Consider the following 20,530-nt stretch of genomic DNA (forward strand, 5'->3'; position numbering starts at 1 on the left):
AAGTATCAATAATTCAGCTGAAAGGCAATGCTTTGTTCTTTTTCTCACACTGCACTGCCATTATCCGTTAGGAGGCCTCTATTGAATATTAATTCATCTTTATCCGTTAAACGTGGTATCGATTGTCTCGTCACTTCCACTTTGTCAAATACGTGACAAGAATTTCAAATTCAATTCTCATCACACATTATTAATTGCCGATGTTTCATTCACAATCAGAGTTTAAGTACTTTCTTTACTTAGATGATATGAGGAAAAAGCACATTACGAAGGTGTAATTTGCATTAGCACGACAGCCAATCTATTATTAAATTAAATACATTAAATTAATATTAAATGAACCCCACAACTCAACTGTGCCAGATCTACTTTTGCTTAACAAGACAAACCCGCTTCCTTTTTCCTCCAACCACCTTAGTACTGCCAAATGTAAATGGTCGATAAGCGACAATTGTTGGTATGTAGATCACATCTAGGATTAAGTAAGTAAAATAAGCCCATAACAAGGGCGGAATATAATACATATATTAAATGAATGAAATGTGTGCCTTAAAGTATTCAATTTCCCAGGATAATAAAAAAATAAAATAATCATAATCGCCGGGTTCTTAGCTCAAGAAGATTGACCTTGCAGCCTCACAGCTTCGAAAGACTATATCTCTGAAGGCAAAATATGTATCTGGCTGTTTTTAGCTATTTCCTCCTTTAAGCTTGACGATGTTGATGACACTAGTGACACCGCGATCTTGACTATTTTTAAGCTTTGGACCAGAGCTTCAGTACTCCGGCATCTCAAAGCTTGCGGTTCTCAAGTCGATTGATGATGATTACGCCTGTTGCTTAATAACTTCGAGAGACTATGTTTCTGAAGGCAGAATATGTGAGGTCGGGCAAATAATAAAATCCAAGGATTTCTTTTCTTTCCTTCCTTCAAACTAAGGACAAATCCTCAACGGTGCTGTGTGACAAACTTATACGCAGTATTAGCGAAAGAATGCTGTTGACACGCCTAAGTTATTCGACGTGGGTAATTGTAATTTTGAGCTCAATAAGAAGTGTTGTTGGCAGTACCGCCGCACCGGTCCTTTATTGTTTGCCTGCACCTAAGATTGTGTACTTGGTAGTTGTGGTGGAGAACGGAGACACACGGAAATAATTTGCGTCAGCCATTTACCACATAATTTTAAAGTTCGTTGGTGAAGGTTTCTACACATTCGTCTTGTGTTCCTGAAAGACTGCAGCAGACTAAAATTTCTGAAAATGCTTTTCATGAAAGCACCTGGCTACTAGCTCGATCTCAACGATTCTTCTTGATATGCAAACCTCTTCTTCACCTTCAACATTGAAAGCATCTTCACTGATATTTTGTCTGCAATCTTCAAGCTGTCAATTCGAAAAGCGAAAGTGTTGGCCTCGATCTCTCTCACTCACGTGTTGGCCTCGTAGTTTCGTCGCACTCTGACACTTCTGCGACCGTCTAAGAGCGGTTCTTTCTTCCTTTCCTGCCAGCTAGTACTTCTTATTCGGGTCTTGTCTGTCGTTTAGGCGGTTGGAACGCGCACCGTACGACCGAGAGGGTGGGTGTGATTTGCCGACCCTCAATTTTTGTTTAAAGTTTCATTTTCTGGAGTTATTAGTGAACATGGAGGGGAAGATACTCTTTATGTAAGTACATTTGTAGATACTGTGTCCAAGTTTATGTCCTCTATGGGGATCTCGTAAGCGGCAATAAGTGCAGACTTTCAAACACACTCTCAAAATTCAGACTCATTGCTAATTAAGTCGTATAAAAAATATCTCGTATATACAGTGTGTTCTAGATAAGATATGGGGATCTGGTGCACAATAATTGACGTAGACTTGGTTAAATGGGAGAATAGTTGCGCATTTAAGGTTTACGGTGCAAACAAGTCTGCAAAATTATTTTTGGTTTTTCAGTTATTGCGAGAAAACCCAAATTTTCAATTGAAAATTTATTTTACTCAAACGGTAAGAAATATACGAGAACCAGTTTTCCATTGTAGGTTATTATAAACTTCAAAATGACAGTCTTAGTTTCGTTCTATGACATTTGGTTTGTTAAGAATGACCATTAATTTTTCCCTAAATACGGCCCTGGTAAGTTTTTTACAAATTTCAAGACAACTTTTTTACAAATTCATTGATGATAACACTTAGTAATACATTTTTGAGGGAGGTGCCTGCTTGCTTTACAATATGACAAGTAAAGCGCCGATTAAATTAACGTTCAAAAGGATTTTTTAGCTGCAATTACCTCACAATAATAATCTTTGCTGCTAGAATGTGAAAAATTTTTCTTATTGATTATCAAGAAATTAGTTTCTTCTTTTTGAAACAATTTTGCGCAAATTGATAATCACAGTGTAACAGAATTTCGACATGTTTTCTACCTCACATTATATCTTAAACGCCGATTAATTTTGGTCAATTTCACACTTTCAACAAAAAAGAAGTTTATTGTTGGGTTGTTAACAGTGCAAAACATTAATATAAATCTCTTTGAACTGCTCCAAAAGAGGCGTCCAGCTCTTGCAATATTTTCCTAACATTGATCGAGGACTAATTCTAACCAGCAGCAGCTAAATAAAGTTAAGTTTACTTTTACTTTGTCTTCAATTTTTAAAGTACTGATGCTGTCTTAGAATGGCGAACGAACATAATATTTTCTGTCTTATTATCATGACAAAAGAGAATTGAACGTTGTCAGTTTCTTTTGTAAATTGTGCTATTCTACCATGGAAATATTCTTTTTCCACAATCGCATTATACACCTCATTTGTTAAACGATTCAGATTTGAAAGTATGATTAAGAAATGTCTCGTGAGTCAAGTAGATAGATATCCAGATTAACAAGCAGTAAGCCTTCTGTACTACTCGTAGTATAATATATACCATTATATACACCCATTTTTGATGCGTAACAGTTGGTGTTGACTTATCCAGTAGGTAATAAAAAATTGCCAGTTTACGGCTAAGTTCATAAGAAGGTGGTGTATTTAATGATCAAAATTTTGAAAGATCTCGCTTAAAATATTTAGAAGAATTTGGTACTACACCTGATGAAATATATGCTCAGAATGATCACGATTCTGCACTTGATCTGCACTGAGTCTAGATTATAACGAAACCGACTTTGGTCAAGATGTAGTTAGTCACAATTGAAGTAAATAGGAGGCACTCACATGTCTAGGAACGATAGGAAGACAATATATTTTAATCCCATAAATGCTGTGTGTTTCCTCATAAATATATTTCCCACATCTATATCTCTTTTCAAGGGGAGTTCCGTGAGTTACTAAATAATTTGCAAGAAAAAAATCTTAATGATCCAATAGGATCATAAATACAGGGTGTCCGATTCGTTACTGCACATACTGAAATGGGTGATGGATCTCATCATTTTAAGCGAAAAATTTCACATGGACACAGGTCCGATTTCGATCGGTAGCAGAGTTACAGGGTATTCAAATTCAAAATTTTAAATTCCAAGTTGACCGAGGTCTCGTCTTTTTTTACGATAAACAATTCTCCAAACAGTTTTTTGTTAACAAACGAATTATTTTGTTTATTACTAAACCAAAGTTTGTATTTTTTCAGTAAATACAAAAAACAGTTGGACAAATTTAGTATTATTTATTTTGGAAAACATCATATTTCAAAGTAACAAGAAAGAAACTGAGAGTTGTCGATCTAATTTAAGAGTTGCAAGCATAGAAACTTGGAATTTTGAATTTTTGAATTTTTAAATTTGAACACCCAGTAACTCCGCTACCGATCGAAATCTAACCTATGTTCATATGAACTTTTTTGCTCAAAATGATGAGATCCATCACCCATTTCAGTATGTGCAGTAACGAATCGGACACCCCGTATATGGTTTCATAAACAGAACATGCCGCTTTAATGAAGACAGTATTATGATATGAAGTCTACATAATTACAAGCATAACAAACGAAATGAAGATCTCTAAAGAAAGCTGGGTAAAATCCCGATTGGAAATATCTCTCGTTTGCGGTTGGTTGAAGAAATGGTGACAATATTGACTAAAGTTAACTAAATGGATTATAAATTCTTCCACTGAAAGTAAACAAGCGGTTTCTCTACTGATTATTAAATCTTTAAATTTCGATTAAGCTATATTGATATGTTAATTGAAAGATCTTGTAATATTCAAATACTAATTTTCTCTGCCGCAACTTGTCCAAAAACGGACGTTTAATAACGCTAATTCGTATTTAAGTGGTAGGTAATAAACTTTCGGCGAGAGAACGAGCTGCATTAACAATTTATTATTTGAGTAAAGGTTACGACGATGAGATAAGATTCTTCAGACTATTGAGCAAAACGAATAATCTAATTAGTATGGACGATGAATAATTTCGAGTCGATGGCCAATTTGTACGAAACAAAATCCATGATGAAAAATTTTAATTAGTCATAATAAATGTCGAAATCCTCCTTAGGTATACTATTGAAACTCACTAAACATGTACCACCATTGAAAATATGTATTTGAGATAGGTGAGCATGCAAATGAAGTATTGTTGCTAATATCGAGTACTGCGGCTAACAGTAAAAGTAAAAACCTTGGGCCATGCAAAGTTCAACGTGAACGTTGCCCAACCAAATAGATTCTTTGGGGATAGCTGTTATTTCTTTTTATTTTGCAGTCCTATCTGTATTTAAGCAGTAAATGAGGATCTTGATGCCACCGACCGTATTCTGATAATCAGCAACACCATTTTTCAATTCTTACACCCAACGTGAAAGAGAATGCTGGATGTACTTATACGGGGCGTGCCGAACTATGGCGTTTCAAAAAAAAGAATTCAAAGAAATATGCTAAATTTTCTGATGCAAATATTGCCTAATTTTTTCAGCACTGCTATCCGTAGATAGGTGTTTTTGGACATTTTGGAACTAAGGAGGTCAAAATAAATTATAGAGGCCTTTAAAGGCTTTTTTTAAAGTCTGATAGTGTCTCTCTACGTTCCATGATTTAGACGGCTATTCCCATAAATCGCTATAGTTTTAGGCTGGATGACGGGAAATATATTAGATCTGAATATATTTTTCAGCAGTTACTTCCACCTAAAGTATCGAAATCCGCATTTTTCGTAAAACAAAATTAAATGGAAGAAGGTCCCGTTGATTCATCCAAAACTTGGATATTTATACTTGTTTCGATACTAAAAGAATATGAGCTTTCAAAACGACAACTTTTCCTAATTTAACCGATAGTGCGAATCCAACAGTTTCTGCAATTACCACAGACTTTTTGCTTTTGAGACACATCAGAATACCCTCCTATAAGTATAGACTGTAACCAAACTTGCATTTAACTATTATTTCATTCAATTTTAAAAATTCTTTGAGCAAGATTTGCAATGGTACCCAAAGCGATCCATAAGCCCGAGAACAACCGCCATGAATTTGGTAATAATGGCGTAACCTGACTGAACTATAGGTCACGTTATCTAGACCGTAGACTTGGATAATATTGCTGAAAGTGAAATGTTAACGTACACTCAACCTGAATTTCTTTGTTTTTGTGGTATTTATTATGATACGTTTTAACCCGTAATTTTACTACCGATTTATTAACGAAGCGATCTCGTAATCGTTGTGGTTCATCCACCATAATCTTCAGAGCTTTAATACGAAATCGAAATCTTCACCGGTATGAACTCGGCGTTATTTCAAACTATCGATGATCTTAATAATACAACAATAAATTGAACTTTTAAAAGGTCACACGTCACACTCTCCCATACTTCTTGTACCTTGACTTTTTAGAATCAATCTCTAGGTAAGATTTATTATCCTAATGATGTGTCCTCCAAATTAGCGAAAAGGCAAGTGTAGCTAACAAAGAAGAAAGTTGTTTTACGTTCTATATTCCTATAGTGGAACTGAGCTTATATAGACGAAAATAATTGCTATCTTGTTTTACTCTTGTTATGCTTGTGTGTAAGTGTGCAAAAAATCAGACCACAAGTATTTCATTTAATCCGTTCCAGCCTAATTAGAACAAATATTGTTACAAATTATCTGAATATTGTTAAGATAGACAACTGACTTGCTCAGCTAGCATTACCAGATTTTTGCTTCGAGAAAATTCCGCATTTTCGAGTTGAAAAAAGTATCGTTTTCCCATTTTAGCACACAATATTAACTTCAAGATAGTTTTAGATGGGCAATTTAACCAGGGATATGAACGATTGCATTCCAGCAGAGAAAATAATAAGGACCCACGCAATACTAATCAGCTAAGTTTGCATAACCATTTGTTTACCTGCTTTGAACGAAGTAAATTTTATGCTATGTGCACATTCGCTAATCTCGAATTTCTCTAATGCAAATTGGGAAAAAATGTCTCATACGGTTTACGTGGGCAATATCAATGCAACAGTGAAGTTTTTTTATTTCTTCCGCGTTAACTTGAAATATGTTACCCACTGTATACACAATATAATGACCTTTTTGCTCTTTACCCGTATGTTTAATTTTTCTTAGCTATTTGACACCGAATGCTGATGTTATCTTCTCAGAATGGAAATAGTTGGCAGACAAGTAATTTCAAAAATATCCAATTATGGAGATATAATCAGAAAACCACCGACGCATTGAATTTAAACGGCACGTAATTTTCTCAGATTAACATTTAAAATGATAAAATGACATTTTAAACAAAGACTTTTGCCTGCTAATGAGACCTGAAGTGAATCGAGGAAATTACGAAACACGCCCTAAAGTTGCTTTACGTCTACTAAACGCATCACCATTTTGTAATGTAGAGAAAAAACACGAGAAAAGTGTTCTCTTTTTTGATTTGATGCTATCTTAGTATTACTCAATTTAACGACTTCACCACTCCTCTGGTGAGTGATCCTTATTGCACTATTTATGTTTAATCTCATCTGTTGAAAGATGTTAAGCCTCAATTGGTGCAAGAGGTAATGTCGACACGAAAATTTAACATCGAAAGGAATCTCCTCTGCTTTGGGAAAATCTTTCTCTTGAAGCGACAAAATAATAAACTGTTACAACAAAATTAACAGAATTCCAGTGGATTATGTTACAAGGATGACACATCAATTTTGTACAGAGTTGAGTATTAACGAGACACAGGACATTTATTTTGCATTTATTCGAAGTTAGCTCGTAGTCGGTTAATTCACATTATTCGCTCAGTCAGTTCACACATATTTAATGCACTTTTTGTGGCTCAAAGGGAAGCCAAAAGATATTTTGCAAATTCGGCTTTGTAGGATCATAAAGCGCTATTAATCGAGACTATTCATTTAAGATATTTTTTAAAGCGATGGCTCTACGTGTTCCCGAGATACCCGCATTCCAAATTTGAAAAGTGACAAGAAATAGGTACCTCCCCCCTTTGGAAATTGTCAGAAAAATTCCGATATACCGTTTCTTAGTTTAATGGAACAATATGGATCTTGTATTGACCCGGGGTACCATTAAATGAAATCATGAAATCTTTTGCACGTCTGCCTTAACCCACTCGCAAGGGCTAAACTTTCCTACTAAAAGGGATACAAAAGCCTTTTGATGGTTTTTGCAATAGGTGCAAAGAAACTGTGACAAGTTCCCTTCGCACAGTGAAGCTACAAGATGGATTAATCGCGATGAATCTTGAAAGATCGAGACATCTCGGGGGCAGAACATCATGGACCAGATTATTGGCCACAGAACTATGTCCTTAACATTAATTGAACTTTGAACAATTATTTTAGTTTTTTGTACTCTATCTGCATCTGCGCATATCTACACCGGCAGCATTCGTAGAATTTTTTGGTAAAATGATTCGCTGCTAAGAACTCTTCAAACTGTTAAATTAAATTTCTCAACTTTCAAACATCTCTATTCAATTAGTTTCTACAAGACATATATTTACAACATTTGACAGAAATGATAGCCATGGGGACTCAAGGTACAACGAAAATAATTAAAGCCAATTAGCAAAGTAAAGAAAACGTAAATCAACAAAAGGAATAAATTGCCTGCCAGTCTGAACCAGCCGTCATGGGTATACTCGCCCAACCGGATATGGGTATGGACAGGTTATCGCCAGTGGTCTTAAAAAATAATACAGCCAAAAGCAGGCGACTTCTGATTCGTGTGTTATTACGAAAATTACTTTCTATATTGGGAAGGTCATCCTTTGACCTTGATCCTCGAAGTGGACATGGCCGTAGGTTATTCAATTTCACTGCTCTTTCACTCTCGATTGAAAATTTACATATATTGAGTTTAATGGGTAATTTTTGAAGAGAAAATTTATTCTTGTCCGCTAAAGATGACACTGAAGATATTTTTTGATCTCTGTTAACTAGCTTTAATAATTTTATGTTTTCTGTTTATTGGCAGATTCGCAAATGATTTTATGCGTTAATCTCCCGCTTCCTCGAAATATAGCAGCTAAACAATTGCTACAATTTTTGAAGAAAACGATGCCCCACTATCTATCTAAGTGCCAGTTCTTCAACGTCCTGTTAAACTGCATGTGAAGTAAGTTGTGATATGAAGCATGTGAAGTAAGCAGTCAAAATTATATAGTGTCTCTGTTACTTAAAGTTGAAAGGGGTGTCCTCCTTCAACTGTTGATTAAGCTTTAACTTCAGTTCGAAAACCGTTGCATCGGCTAGTTAGTTGTAACTGGACATTGAAGAATCGGTTCCGAGTAACAAAATATAAATCTATTTAAGTAAAATTTTGCCCGAAAGGTACAACTCCAGTCAATATCTGAATTTTAGTATAAAGTCAGAAAATATCTTATTAACTTTACAGGCAATTTAGGACTAAGCGTATTGCCATTCTCTTTCCAATATATATTTTTTGGGCATAAGAAGTAGAAATACCAAATCATATACCCGAGGCAAATATTTTAGTTCAAAATCATCAATTAGTAAACCGTAGATTTAGGTAAGAATCGTTAATTTATTAATACACCTGTATTACTTAATATTCTAAGAGCTCGTATAAATCGGGGTCAAACTTTAAATAACGGTGATATTTTCTTACAAGGTAACAAACACTATTGGTGGTTATATAACTGTAATGTGAGCTTTTGTTTCATTTATAGTAGGAACAACGTATGTGACTAGCCTAATTAGGATACCTCCCGAGCCTACCAGTCTCTGAAAAGTCCTAATTGCCCAGATTTACATCCCATTGACCCCATAATATAATTAGTGCGTTCTCTCTATTCGGTGAATTCCAAAAAACTTGCTTCTAACTAAAAACTATTGGTTGACAACAGTCTCTGTTATACACCCAAAATATACTTCTACCAATACAAATAGTTCCGAAACTTCTCGAGGGGTTTGCACTGTTCCTAACAACACATATTACACGAAAACAAGAATTAATTTGTTTACTTACTTTTCATTTCAGATTATTTTCAATTGCATCCACGATAGTAGCTCTCCCTACTCAGGATTCCAAACTTGTAACAGAAGCTCAGCCTGGGCAAGAATATGTTTTCGTCCAGTCGTCAGGATCGAATGCTAAACCTATCAATAAAAAAGGCAACAAGGAAGAAAAGGTAAGTTTTTATTTTAAAAAAAATCACTCCATGGATGAGAAAATTTCTGCCATAATTTCAGATCCAACCTTTTGAAACTGCTCACAAGATACCACCGAACCTCGCCTTCGTCATCAGTGATGAAGATGATGATATTCTCGAAAACACCAAGGAGAAACCTACTAAATCTCCTGGGAAGAAGGTGCACAAAAGAGAGGCCCAATCAACTGCTCCAGCACCGCCAGGTAAAATTCAATATAAACAAATTTGATGACCGATGATCAAAATTATCATCCACTGTTTCCAGGTGCTATAAAAATAAACGTGTCTCAACTTTTACAAAAGTATAAAGAGGCTATGAAGAGTTCTACTCCTAGTCCTGCCAGTAGCACTAAAGCCACTACTACGACAAGGTCCAGTAGAAGAAGGGGGGCCGGGACTAAAAGAAGGTCTAGGCGTTCAGGTAGTAAACTTAAGTTTTTTAGTAGCGCTAGAAGCTAAATATTCATCTGAATTAGGCCCCACAACCCCAAGACCAGTATTGACAACAGCCAAAATCTCCCCTAAACATGAAGATACAGATGTGGTAGGCTCCGCTAGTGAAAAGCAAAGATCAAGAATCCAAGTCAAGAAAGGGCCCAATGGACAAGAGTACGAGTATGAATATGTTTATTACTACTACGACGAAGATGAAGACTCAAAAGACAAGGTAATTACTAGAACAACTCATCAGAGATGTATTTAGGAGACAAAATATTTGGATTAATTCAGCCTAAGTGTCCCTACTTCATCAACAACGTTAGAGCCTCAGGTGTTGGAACTATCACCATTAACGAATATCATTTGTGTCAGATTATGATGAATCATCAGTGAGAGGATCAATTATTGAAATATAAAATTTAAGACAACGATGATTGGAACCATAATAAAATATTAAAACATTGAATAGCAACAGTGAGATCCTACATGCATCAACAGACACACTAATGTTTGCATATGACTTGTCCACTATGTAATTCACAATGCCGTAAGATAGCGTCGGTCTGATTTCACTAGTGAACGTCTAGTGTAGCACTGAATAATAGTATAGTAACTTCCATTGAAAATACTGAGCAACAGAATGTTGCAAAGTTTAAACATCATTGGTAACTTTTTTTGCAAGATTTCATAAGCCATTGTGACACTAATGTCGCACTTCTCGCTCTATATGCAATCATTTCTGCAAGAAATGCAATAGGCATTTAATACTCTTATCAGGAATGTGGGAAAGCTGGACAAGAAATGAGGAAACTAACTGTTTTGTGCATTACATGTACAATGCGATTTAGGTGCTTGCATGTGTAAGAACCTTGCGATCTCGAATCCTTCGACGCCCTGAAATACTCATCGACATTCCATGAATTTTTTCAAAGGTTTCGTAAGCAAATGAGAACCTCCGTATGAAATAAAGAGTTCCAGTGACCACACAAATAATTTAAAAAAATAATCGAAAGAACTCGTATCGGGTGATCTGGGGGGCCATACATACGGTCCTGCTCTTTCTATCAAGCGATCAAGTTAATTGTCTAGAATTTGACGTGCAACTAAACTCAAATGTGATGGTGCACCTTCGGACATAAACCTGTACATAAAGTACTCGTTAAAAGGAGCCGTGCTGGAAACACACGGGCTTTAAGTTTAAATTTTTACTATCAAAATAACAGCATACATTCTATAGTTTACCTCTAAAGAAGCAATGTACACAAAAACAATGCACATGTTTCCATCGCTGCGAAATCATTACAAATATCGTTATTTTTTTTTAAGAATACTAATGATCATGATGGTCCGGCAAGGAACAGCATCTCCAGAGGGGACAAATCCAGAGAAAAAGCCACCCCTGAAGCCAACGAAGTTGTTCCATCCCGAGGGAAATCTCGAAGCAGACAATTAGGCGAGGAAGAAGTTCAAGAAGAACGACTGCCAGCCAATACAAGGTGTGTATAGTGAAAGGATGTAACTCATCAGCAAACTTTGATTATCCCGAACGATTGAGCCATATGTACCATTTCATTCCGTTCACGACAAAAGAGCAGACTTTGTAACACTTTCAGATTCCCTCCTAGAAGCAGAAACCTTAACACCACACCGGTTCCACAAGAAGAACAGAAGCCTGCAGCCTCCAGGACCAGGGTCAGGGGCAAACCCACAGCTGAAACTGCCGTCGAAGATGATAATGTTTCGGATGAAACACAGGTAAGCCAATTTAAACACGTGCTTTGCTTTGCCTAATTTTTTCGCTTTAATAAGTGTGCTGCTACTCACCTTCAACTAACTTTCTGGTCATTAGTCACTTTTACTCTCCATGTCTACTTTTATTTGACCTCATTTTCATGCGTCATTCGTTCTTTTAACCATTTCTTCTTTTAGCATACTCTCCTTTTCTTTTTTTCTCTTCTATCTCTCATTTCCGACAAATGTGTTACTTTACATGGCACCCACATCGGATTAAATTTCAGGCTTCCAGAGGGCGAACCAGAGCAAACGTGCGCCGCCCATCGCTGGAATTCGTTGACAGTGAAACGTTTAACACGCATTCAGCTGCGCCACCCGCGGCCGCCCAATCTCCCACTTTTCCCGCCCAGTTACCCGCTGGACCGGTACGTTTTTTGGGCGCCACTCCGAATGAATTCTACGATCTCCCAGTAAATTCCTTTTTGAGAGAGTTCTCTTCTCTTTGGCACCAAAGCATTCGCACTGGGCAACTAACTTGATTTTCTACAATCACATCAAATGATAGTGATATTTTAATGATCAATCATGACTAAAATGCACTACTAGGAAGCACTAACTTGGCGGGCTTTTATCAAATATTACATTACTCATTACATCGCTGCAAGTAACTTAGTTTCCATACAAATCAGTAGATAACAAAGGAAGATGAACAAAAACCAACATTGATAATGGTGCACGCGAAAACTCATTTTTCAGTCACCGTGATATCTGATCAATAAGCTTACTGTCGCTTTAATGCAGTAGAAAAACTAAAAAGGTTTCAGGTTGATATTCTACCAACTGCTACATGAGAAGAATATCAACTATGGTCTGGATATCTCATTTTTTTTAATGTATGCGTAGGATGAATCAGGAGATAAGCAAGAGGTTACTGAACAAACGTCCAAGCCTAGCGAGGATGATTCTACCACATCAACTACACGAATGAATAAGGTTAGACTTTAATTACTAAAATTCGGTTGTGTTAAAATTGCATCTCGTTTTATTGGGTCTACAGGGGTTTAATTGGTAATCAATAAAACGTATTTAGGTGGCGCTGGACCTTTACGCTATCTCCCAAGGAACGCAAAAACTCTTCGGCGAAGATGAAACAGAACTGAGCACTGAAGAAGATAAAGATGGTAATGAGTGATTAAATTTATTGAACTGAGCAGACCATAATATGGTAATGGGATATGGCATTGCGCAGGTACCACCCAAGACTCTTCATCTACTGAAGAATTAGAAACGACCACCCCTACTACCACAACAACAACAACCACAACTACGACAACACCTGCACCAACAACAACCAGAACTACTACAACCACTACAGAGGCACCAACTAAAGGTAAAAGAAGAATGAAAAAAACAAAATGCTCGAGTGGAACTTACTAGTTTTGCAACATCGTCTCTAATGGCTAGATAAGTTTAACGTACTCAATTCGTCTTTAAACAACAGCCAGTAGATTTGGAGGAAGGCGCACAGCCCTATCTTCAGGAAGAAAAACTTCCACGACCACAACTGAAGCTCCTCCTACCACTGAAGGGAAACCAAAGAAATTTGGTAGACCTAGTTTCGGAGGGAGAGCTCGAGTAAAACCAACTTCAGCACCGGCCGCAGAAGAAGAGGTACACAAAGAGGAAAGTAAACCAGTGAGTCAATCGAAGGTACTCTGGAACTTGATGTTTGGTAACAGGAACTCATTTAAACTATCTCTTTTTAGCCTGGTCGTGCAAGATTCGGTGCCCCAAGACAACGAGGACGCACAACAGCTGCCCCAGAAACCAAGGAGGAAACTGCAAGTACCTCAGCGTCCTCATCTAGCAGACCATCACTCCCTAGAGCGAGACCAGCATTTAATTCTTTGAGAGGAAGAGGTCGGAGTACCACTGCTGCCCCCTCTACCGAAGGTACCTCATGAATATTTCCTATACGTATAGTGTGTTACTTTGGCAGAAAATTTACTATAGAAGGTGCATCTGACTCTGAAGCCAGTTCTTCTGAGCCCAGTACCACCACTACTCGACCTGGTAGAAGAATTGCAGGAGCAACGGCTAACATCAAACCTTTAAGGTTGATTTAAAATCAAATAAATAGTAGTTTCAAAATTAATAATTACATTTGTGGTTTGTTCTTTAGGCCAGGTCCTAGGATTAACTTAGCAGGTAGGCGTGGTGCGCAAACTACAACCACGACTACTGAAGCTCCTAAAGTTGAAGATACTATTCCTGGTGATGAAGAAGAAACGCACGCTGAGGCTGCAAGCGAGAAGGTAAAACTTTATTTTACTTTATTTTGATATCTAATACAGTGAGTAATACTAAATATTTCCACCAACGGTGCTTCATATACAGGATATAGAAATTACCTGAATGTCAAAAATCCGTTTAACTATCTCGTTCTAATCACAACTTTCCTACTTTCTATCTGAAAAATCTATAGACACTTTTTATGGTAAAGTCATGCCTGTCTAATTTGCTCACTTATATCAAATCCAATCACAGATTCGGTTTCCTGAGAAAATTTTTCTGTAGGTATCGTTAGATTTTTTAAATAACAAATAGGAATGTTGTAATTAAAGTGAAACTGTTAGGTGGATCTTCGATACTTAGCAATTACTACATCCGGTATGAAAAGAACCGTTGGTGCAAATAAGTAAGTACTCTTTGACTTTTTTTTTAACAAGATTGGGATGAGTCTATTTTTCTAGACATCGCGATCTAAATTATTCACTTTGTGTCGGATTGATTTTCCTATAAGTATTTTTTAACTTGAACTAACATTGGTCAGAATATAAGATTGTGATGATCATCACCAATCACTGAAGGCGCCGTGGCTTAGTTGGTTAAAGCGCCTGTCTAGTAAACAGGAGATCGTGAGTTCGAATCTCGCCGGGGCCTACAAGTTTACTTTTTTTTTCTGAAGAAAATATACTAATTGCATTTGGTATTTTAATTTTGAGCTACTTTAACATACCGAATACATAAGTACGTAACCACGAAAGGCATATTTTTTCTATACTGTTCTGTCACTAAAGCCAGAGAAAGAACTACTGTCCCCATTTAACAAGGACACCCTGTTTAATTCTTATAATGTGAATGTATGACATTCTAAATTTCAGGACGAAGCTCCCGCACCACCTCCAGTAGACAACAGTCCTTTGGGGCGTCTACGTAATAAAAACCGTTTGAACATTCAACCCAAAAGCAAATCTGGCACCGTAGCAAGTGCCAGTTCTCCGGTTCAAGTGCGAAGACCAAACCCCCTCCTTGCCAGGAGACGACCTGGACAAACCACTGAAGCACCGTCTAGTGAGGCACCCACTAGCGAAGCAGCTGAACCAGAGGGTAATTGTGTTTAAAACAGTTTACACCATTTACAGGATAACACTGATGAAACTAGAGGTAGTAGATACGCCATTATTCATTAGATTAGCGATTACTATATCATACCTAATTTGGTACCTAGTTATAGGAAAACTTGAAGCACCTGACAAAGTTAAATTTTTACAGCAACAAAATTGTACACATACACGGCGATCCCCACTTAATAGACCTAAGTTCGCAGACAATCTTTCTACAGAAATACAACGATGTTTCACATATAAACGATCGTTTTTTAAACTTTTAATTCAAATTTTGACACGAAGATACATGTTACCGTATACATATTTTCATGGGATTATTGGCTAAAAATCTCGTCGCAACTTGAACATTCTACTGAAATTTTTTAACATATTCATTACTTGACAATTTCAGCAGAAGAACCTGCTGCTGAAACAGAGGCTGCTCCCAGTTCTACCACAACAACTGAAGAACCTAGAGGACTCAACAAACTATTGGCCGGGAGGAGACGCTTAGCAGCCAGAACTCCAGGAACGATCAATCACAAATAGAAGGCTGAACAACTAAATTTTAAAAGAAACCATACACTTTAACACTGCTGACCATACATAATAACATTCAGACATGTTATATATAAATAATTAGGTACTTAAATGCTGTGTAAGCGAAGAGTACTTACAACTAGAAGTTAGAAATCTATGACGGACATCAGTGAAAAGCAACACACACCCAATTTAACAACGTAGCCGTTTAACTCAATTTTAATAATGTAAATATTGGATTGAATGTTAAGGTTTTGAGTATTCTTTAATCAAAATCTTGTAAGTTAAAGTTTATTATACAGGGTGTCCAGGATAAAATATTGGGGGTTAAATGGGAATCGTGAAAAAAGCAAACAATTTTCTGAACCATCAAATTTCAGCCTAGGACGATTTTATTACTTCTTAAAGACCCACCCGACCTATTCCTTGTTTATCCGAATATAACATCCTCTTGTCCTTGGCGCACTGTATTCCCTATGTAGTGATATAGCTCAATAATTTAATTGAAAGTAACTTAAGCTAAGCAGGCCTGACATTAGTGCCAATACTCAAGATAATTATAGTTATTTCAGCAACTTATCTGCAGAAGATAAGTTGCAATTATATTTTGGCATTTTGCCCGATTGGAAATGGAGTGGAATTATTGTATAAAAATACTTCAAACTTTTTAGTAATATTATTGTGATATATTATAATACTAAAACACAGATAAATAACTTTAAAAACCGAGATTAAAACAAGACAATTTGATAACACTTCTTGTAATACCTATACATACCTATAGCCCTACCATTAGTGATGTTTTTAAATTTTGTAATTATTTATTGTTTGGTGTCCAATTTTATTTTTGTCCGGTGTTTAATAGTTGTAAATAAATATGGAAAATAAGTAAAACAATAAATACCTACCGCAAAAATATCTTTTATTATAGAAAAAATATAAGTTTGTATCATTTAGCAAGGAATTAGAACTGACCAAGACAAATTTTCATGGCTTATAACGATAGGAATAATAAAGGAATCAATTACATGTAGTCCACATGACAAAATCTTAATGTAATAATAAAAAAAGTTGCAAGAATGTAGCTCCTTTTAATGTTCTCACTACCGACCGGTTAAATTCGCTATTGGAAGCTTGGAAATAGCAAACAATGCGCAAGGTCATGAAGTAAAAGCACAACTGTGTACGTATACAACTTCCAGTTTAATAAATGCCAAAATTCCGAACTCGAATACTTGAGTAAAAATCTAGAAGTTAAAGGCAATTCAAGTACCTATTTTTTAATCTTTCTGATACGTTATATATAATGTTGTGACCGACTCAACGTAAAAAAGTGTTTCAGCAAATGTTTCTGATGAAAACTTCTATTTTCCAATTTTAAATATATTAAAGTTCAACGAATAAAAACAACCAATTTGACGCCGCTCTATGAAATTATCTTACAATTAGAAGCAAAAGCTTCAAAAAATTATTTATTATTTGATTAGTCAAAATATAATTAGGGAAACCACGTGTCTATTACAGTAGCCCAATTGTTACGGTTACAAAACGGTAGTCGACGTCATTATGTCGGTTCGTGATAATAAATTCACGAGTTATTGACAGATAACCCTTCTAGGTAGATCCATATGTGGAGGGATAACCTGAGTAAATGTTCATAAACCATTCTTATAAAACTCAAAAATATGAAAATCACCTCATATCAGACATAATCATCCGACATTTGTCTTTTTTTTGAGCTAATACTGATTGGTGTTATAATAAATTTAAAGAGCTACCAAAGTTTAAAGAATCATAATACCAGTTACTATATATATATTCGATAGTAACCTTACAACTCTTATATCACATATTTGATAAATTCAATTTTAAATACAAAAACAAAATATAAATATATAAAAAAAGATCTACAAATACCTTATTAGTTCACTTCTAAATTCTTTTAGTGTTTATACAGAATTTAAAGTATTGTTTGTTTATCAAGTACTACTGCGTTTGAAAAGCTAGCTGAAATTAAAAGTGACTACTAATAAACTAAAAAAAACCAATTGTAAATTTTCCTATAAGTTTTGAAATAAATAAACTCTGAATTTGACCAAACAATTAAACTAGAATTGATCACATCAATGGAATCATATAGCTCTAACTTTTTTATGTTTTGCATTTGCAATCACCTTTCGATCATATTCCTGGGCTTTAATGTACAAGAAGACGCCAACTATCACTGTTATGGTTCCAAGTGCGCTTAATGAGGTTACTGGATTGCTGAACATAAATATTGATAACCAAATAAGAAAGGCACGTTTGGCTGTATTGGCAACGCTAAAACAGGAAGTATCTTCTATAGATATCATAAGAAAATGACGTCTTATCAACTTGCATTATACTTCAAAAACGGTTTCCAAAAGAGGCGGAATATTGTTCTTACCTATGGGTAACAGGACTAATATAATCCATCAGAACGTACGCTGTTATGCTTTGGAAATGGAACAGAACTCCGTTCAGGACAAAACATCCTAATAGCTTTGTACTCATGTTCAAAATTTTAAAGTCAACTAGTAATAATGTAACTGGAATTTGTACTACGATACTTGCGACACTAGTATAAAACTGCAATTCGGCTGGTCTAAAACAAGAATAATGAGATGTTATTGAGGAAAATGACTTCTTGCCGTATATGTTAAACTCATCCCAAGATATGTGAGTCGCGAATACTATAATAAGAATATTTTCGACTTGCAAACACCAAAGGCAAATATTTCAAAAACGCCAATCTTTCGGGCGAACTTTTATATCAAAGTTCACAATTATACAACGAATTTAGCAAAAATTAAAGAAATGCAAAAAAAAGGGCAAAATCTTGAAAATTATACGGTTTAGGTTTCTGATTTCAAAACTTAGATATCAATCAACTAAAAATACTAAAAGGATACATAAAAAAATAAAATAGGAATTCAGAACTTACCAAATTTAGGGAGTTCTGATACTTCAAAATTAAAGTGACAAATTCTAGGAAAGAATTCGAAAAGGTTGAGAGTTTTATTTATAACCCTAGTGTACCTGCTCATATTCAAGTTTTTTCGAAAAAATCCCGAAAGTTACCGGAAGATTCGCAACCTACGAATGTTTTTGGAATTTTATATCTCTAGTCTTCTACCATACCAATTTCAAACTTACGTGTATTTAAAGTTCTCTTCTGAAATCAACATCTTTGAATAAACATTCTGCACACATTCAGTAACATTTGTGGCCATTGCCGCCAAGAATCCTATTAGATCAAAGCTAAGTTCATTCAATGAACACAAGGCAAGACCACACATCACAGGCAAAAGACTTAAATTTACATATATTCCAGTTTGTTCACCTACAAAAGGAGTCACCTATCATAATTTGATAAATCAGTAAAAGGTGCCTAAAATTGTCTTAAATTACTGGTATTTCCTTCATTAGAACCAAATTATTAATTTGGTGCCATTGAAATTTCTAGCTTTTTTTTGTAATCACAACTTGGAAATATACTTAATTGGTAAAGTGAGGTAAATAGTTTTTATTTTGGATTCAGTAAATGATATGGTACATATGCTTGTCAATTTGCATGATTCTCAAAAAGTTTCTTGAAAAAAATTTAGTTAATTCAAAAATAAAAGGAAACATACCTAATAGAAATCTAGATATTAAAACAGTAAACAATGGTGCAGAACTTTTTATGGTTTCAGTAAAGCTCACAGCCACATAGTTTAGCGCAACTAGCCCCAAAATCACAGTTGAAAATCTGAAACTTCCAACCAAAACCATGTGCCTATAGAAGCCTGGGGGTCTGTTGAGTCTGTGAAATGGTTGGTACATTCCACATGGAAAATACAATTGAATGAACCCACATGTGGCTGTCAGTAACATTTGAAATGCTCCTGTAAATCAAAGCATATTGCAGCACTGAGTAGATATTAGGGTGGATGCCTGAATTTGACACACCCAACTAGAATCGCATGTCAAACATAAACAACTCCATGAGAATATAGAGTAGCACGAGTTTAGTAGTGTTACTCAGGTAAAATTTAATTGGCAAAAGCCCTATGATTGCTTACCTAGTATTGTCGGGTTCCCATTCAATGTAGCCAAAATATATTTGTTAAGAAACAAAGTACAGCCACTAAAGAAATACCATAACAAAAGAAAAGTTAATGCTCTGAAGCTGAGCAATCGGGTCTTGCTGGGTCGCTCTAGAGCACTCAATTCATTTGTATGGTCATTTTCTTTTGGGAGACCGTTAGATTCTGCCTGGTTTCCAGTTCTCCAGATATGTTTATCCATTTTAAAAGGGATTTATCACAAATTATCACTTTTAGTTGTCTTGTTGCCATGTGAAAATAAATTTCATTAAGAAAAAGAGAAACTAAAGAAAGGTAAAAATTCTGTCGTGTTGTTATTTATCAATGTTCATATTCGTAACCTCCAACCCTTGATTTATTTCGACATTTTCAACTTTTACTTCTTTGACGTCATCATTATAAGCATCGTGTGATTGGGCGGACTATGAGGGGGCGGTGTACGGTAATGCCGCACCAAAAGCACTATTAAAAAAAAAGGAAAAGTTGGTTTATGATGTATAAAGCAAATTAACATACAAGACAACTGACAATTTTTGGAATCTAAAAATTCCAATTTGAAGTATGAACAGTGGTGAAATCTACTAGTTTTTATACTGCAGTATAAATTTAAAGTTAAAAATTCACATTACCTCTATTTACAACACAAGGTATGTGAGTTTTACGTCACCATTGTCAATTAAGTCATAAGTATCGGACCAGTGACGTTCTGTAG

At 35.6% G+C, this 20,530-nt stretch overlaps 2 protein-coding genes and 1 non-coding gene across 7 annotated transcripts; 2 read left to right on the top strand and 1 right to left on the bottom strand.

The window, feature by feature from the left end:
• Positions 1-1,490: 1,490 nt before the first annotated feature.
• LOC136414171 (uncharacterized) lies at positions 1,491-16,625 on the top strand. 5 transcript variants are annotated; one of them, XM_066398028.1, is made up of 17 exons: positions 1,491-1,665; positions 9,437-9,587; positions 9,649-9,811; positions 9,874-10,029; positions 10,085-10,275; positions 11,373-11,542; positions 11,660-11,801; positions 12,065-12,250; positions 12,684-12,773; positions 12,871-12,961; positions 13,030-13,170; positions 13,282-13,490; positions 13,547-13,733; positions 13,794-13,896; positions 13,963-14,095; positions 14,945-15,170; positions 15,585-16,625. In XM_066398028.1, exons 1-17 carry the CDS (start codon positions 1,643-1,645, stop codon positions 15,716-15,718), a joined length of 2,496 nt encoding a protein of 831 aa, XP_066254125.1. In that variant the 5' UTR covers positions 1,491-1,642; the 3' UTR covers positions 15,719-16,625. The 5 variants fall into 5 exon arrangements, with proteins under 5 accessions (XP_066254125.1, XP_066254124.1, XP_066254128.1 ...); XM_066398027.1 differs by having other exon boundaries at positions 1,497-1,665; positions 15,582-16,625; XM_066398031.1 differs by having other exon boundaries at positions 1,497-1,665; positions 12,065-12,205; positions 15,582-16,625.
• On the top strand, positions 14,650-14,723 carry TRNAT-AGU (transfer RNA threonine (anticodon AGU)). The gene has a single exon. It is a non-coding gene; the product is annotated as a tRNA-Thr (tRNA).
• Positions 16,626-17,507: 882 nt separating the features above from the next.
• On the bottom strand, positions 17,508-20,166 carry LOC136414172 (solute carrier family 35 member E2A-like). The gene is made up of 5 exons (XM_066398033.1): positions 19,795-20,166; positions 19,366-19,617; positions 18,887-19,073; positions 18,138-18,335; positions 17,508-18,031 (listed from the first exon to the last, which is right to left on the bottom strand). Exons 1-5 carry the CDS (start codon positions 20,018-20,020, stop codon positions 17,842-17,844), a joined length of 1,053 nt encoding a protein of 350 aa, XP_066254130.1. The 5' UTR covers positions 20,021-20,166; the 3' UTR covers positions 17,508-17,841.
• Positions 20,167-20,530: the final 364 nt, after the last annotated feature.

The sequence above is a fragment of the Euwallacea similis genome, chromosome 16 (genome assembly GCF_039881205.1).
Source record: "Euwallacea similis isolate ESF13 chromosome 16, ESF131.1, whole genome shotgun sequence".
NCBI lineage: Eukaryota > Metazoa > Arthropoda > Insecta > Coleoptera > Curculionidae > Euwallacea > Euwallacea similis.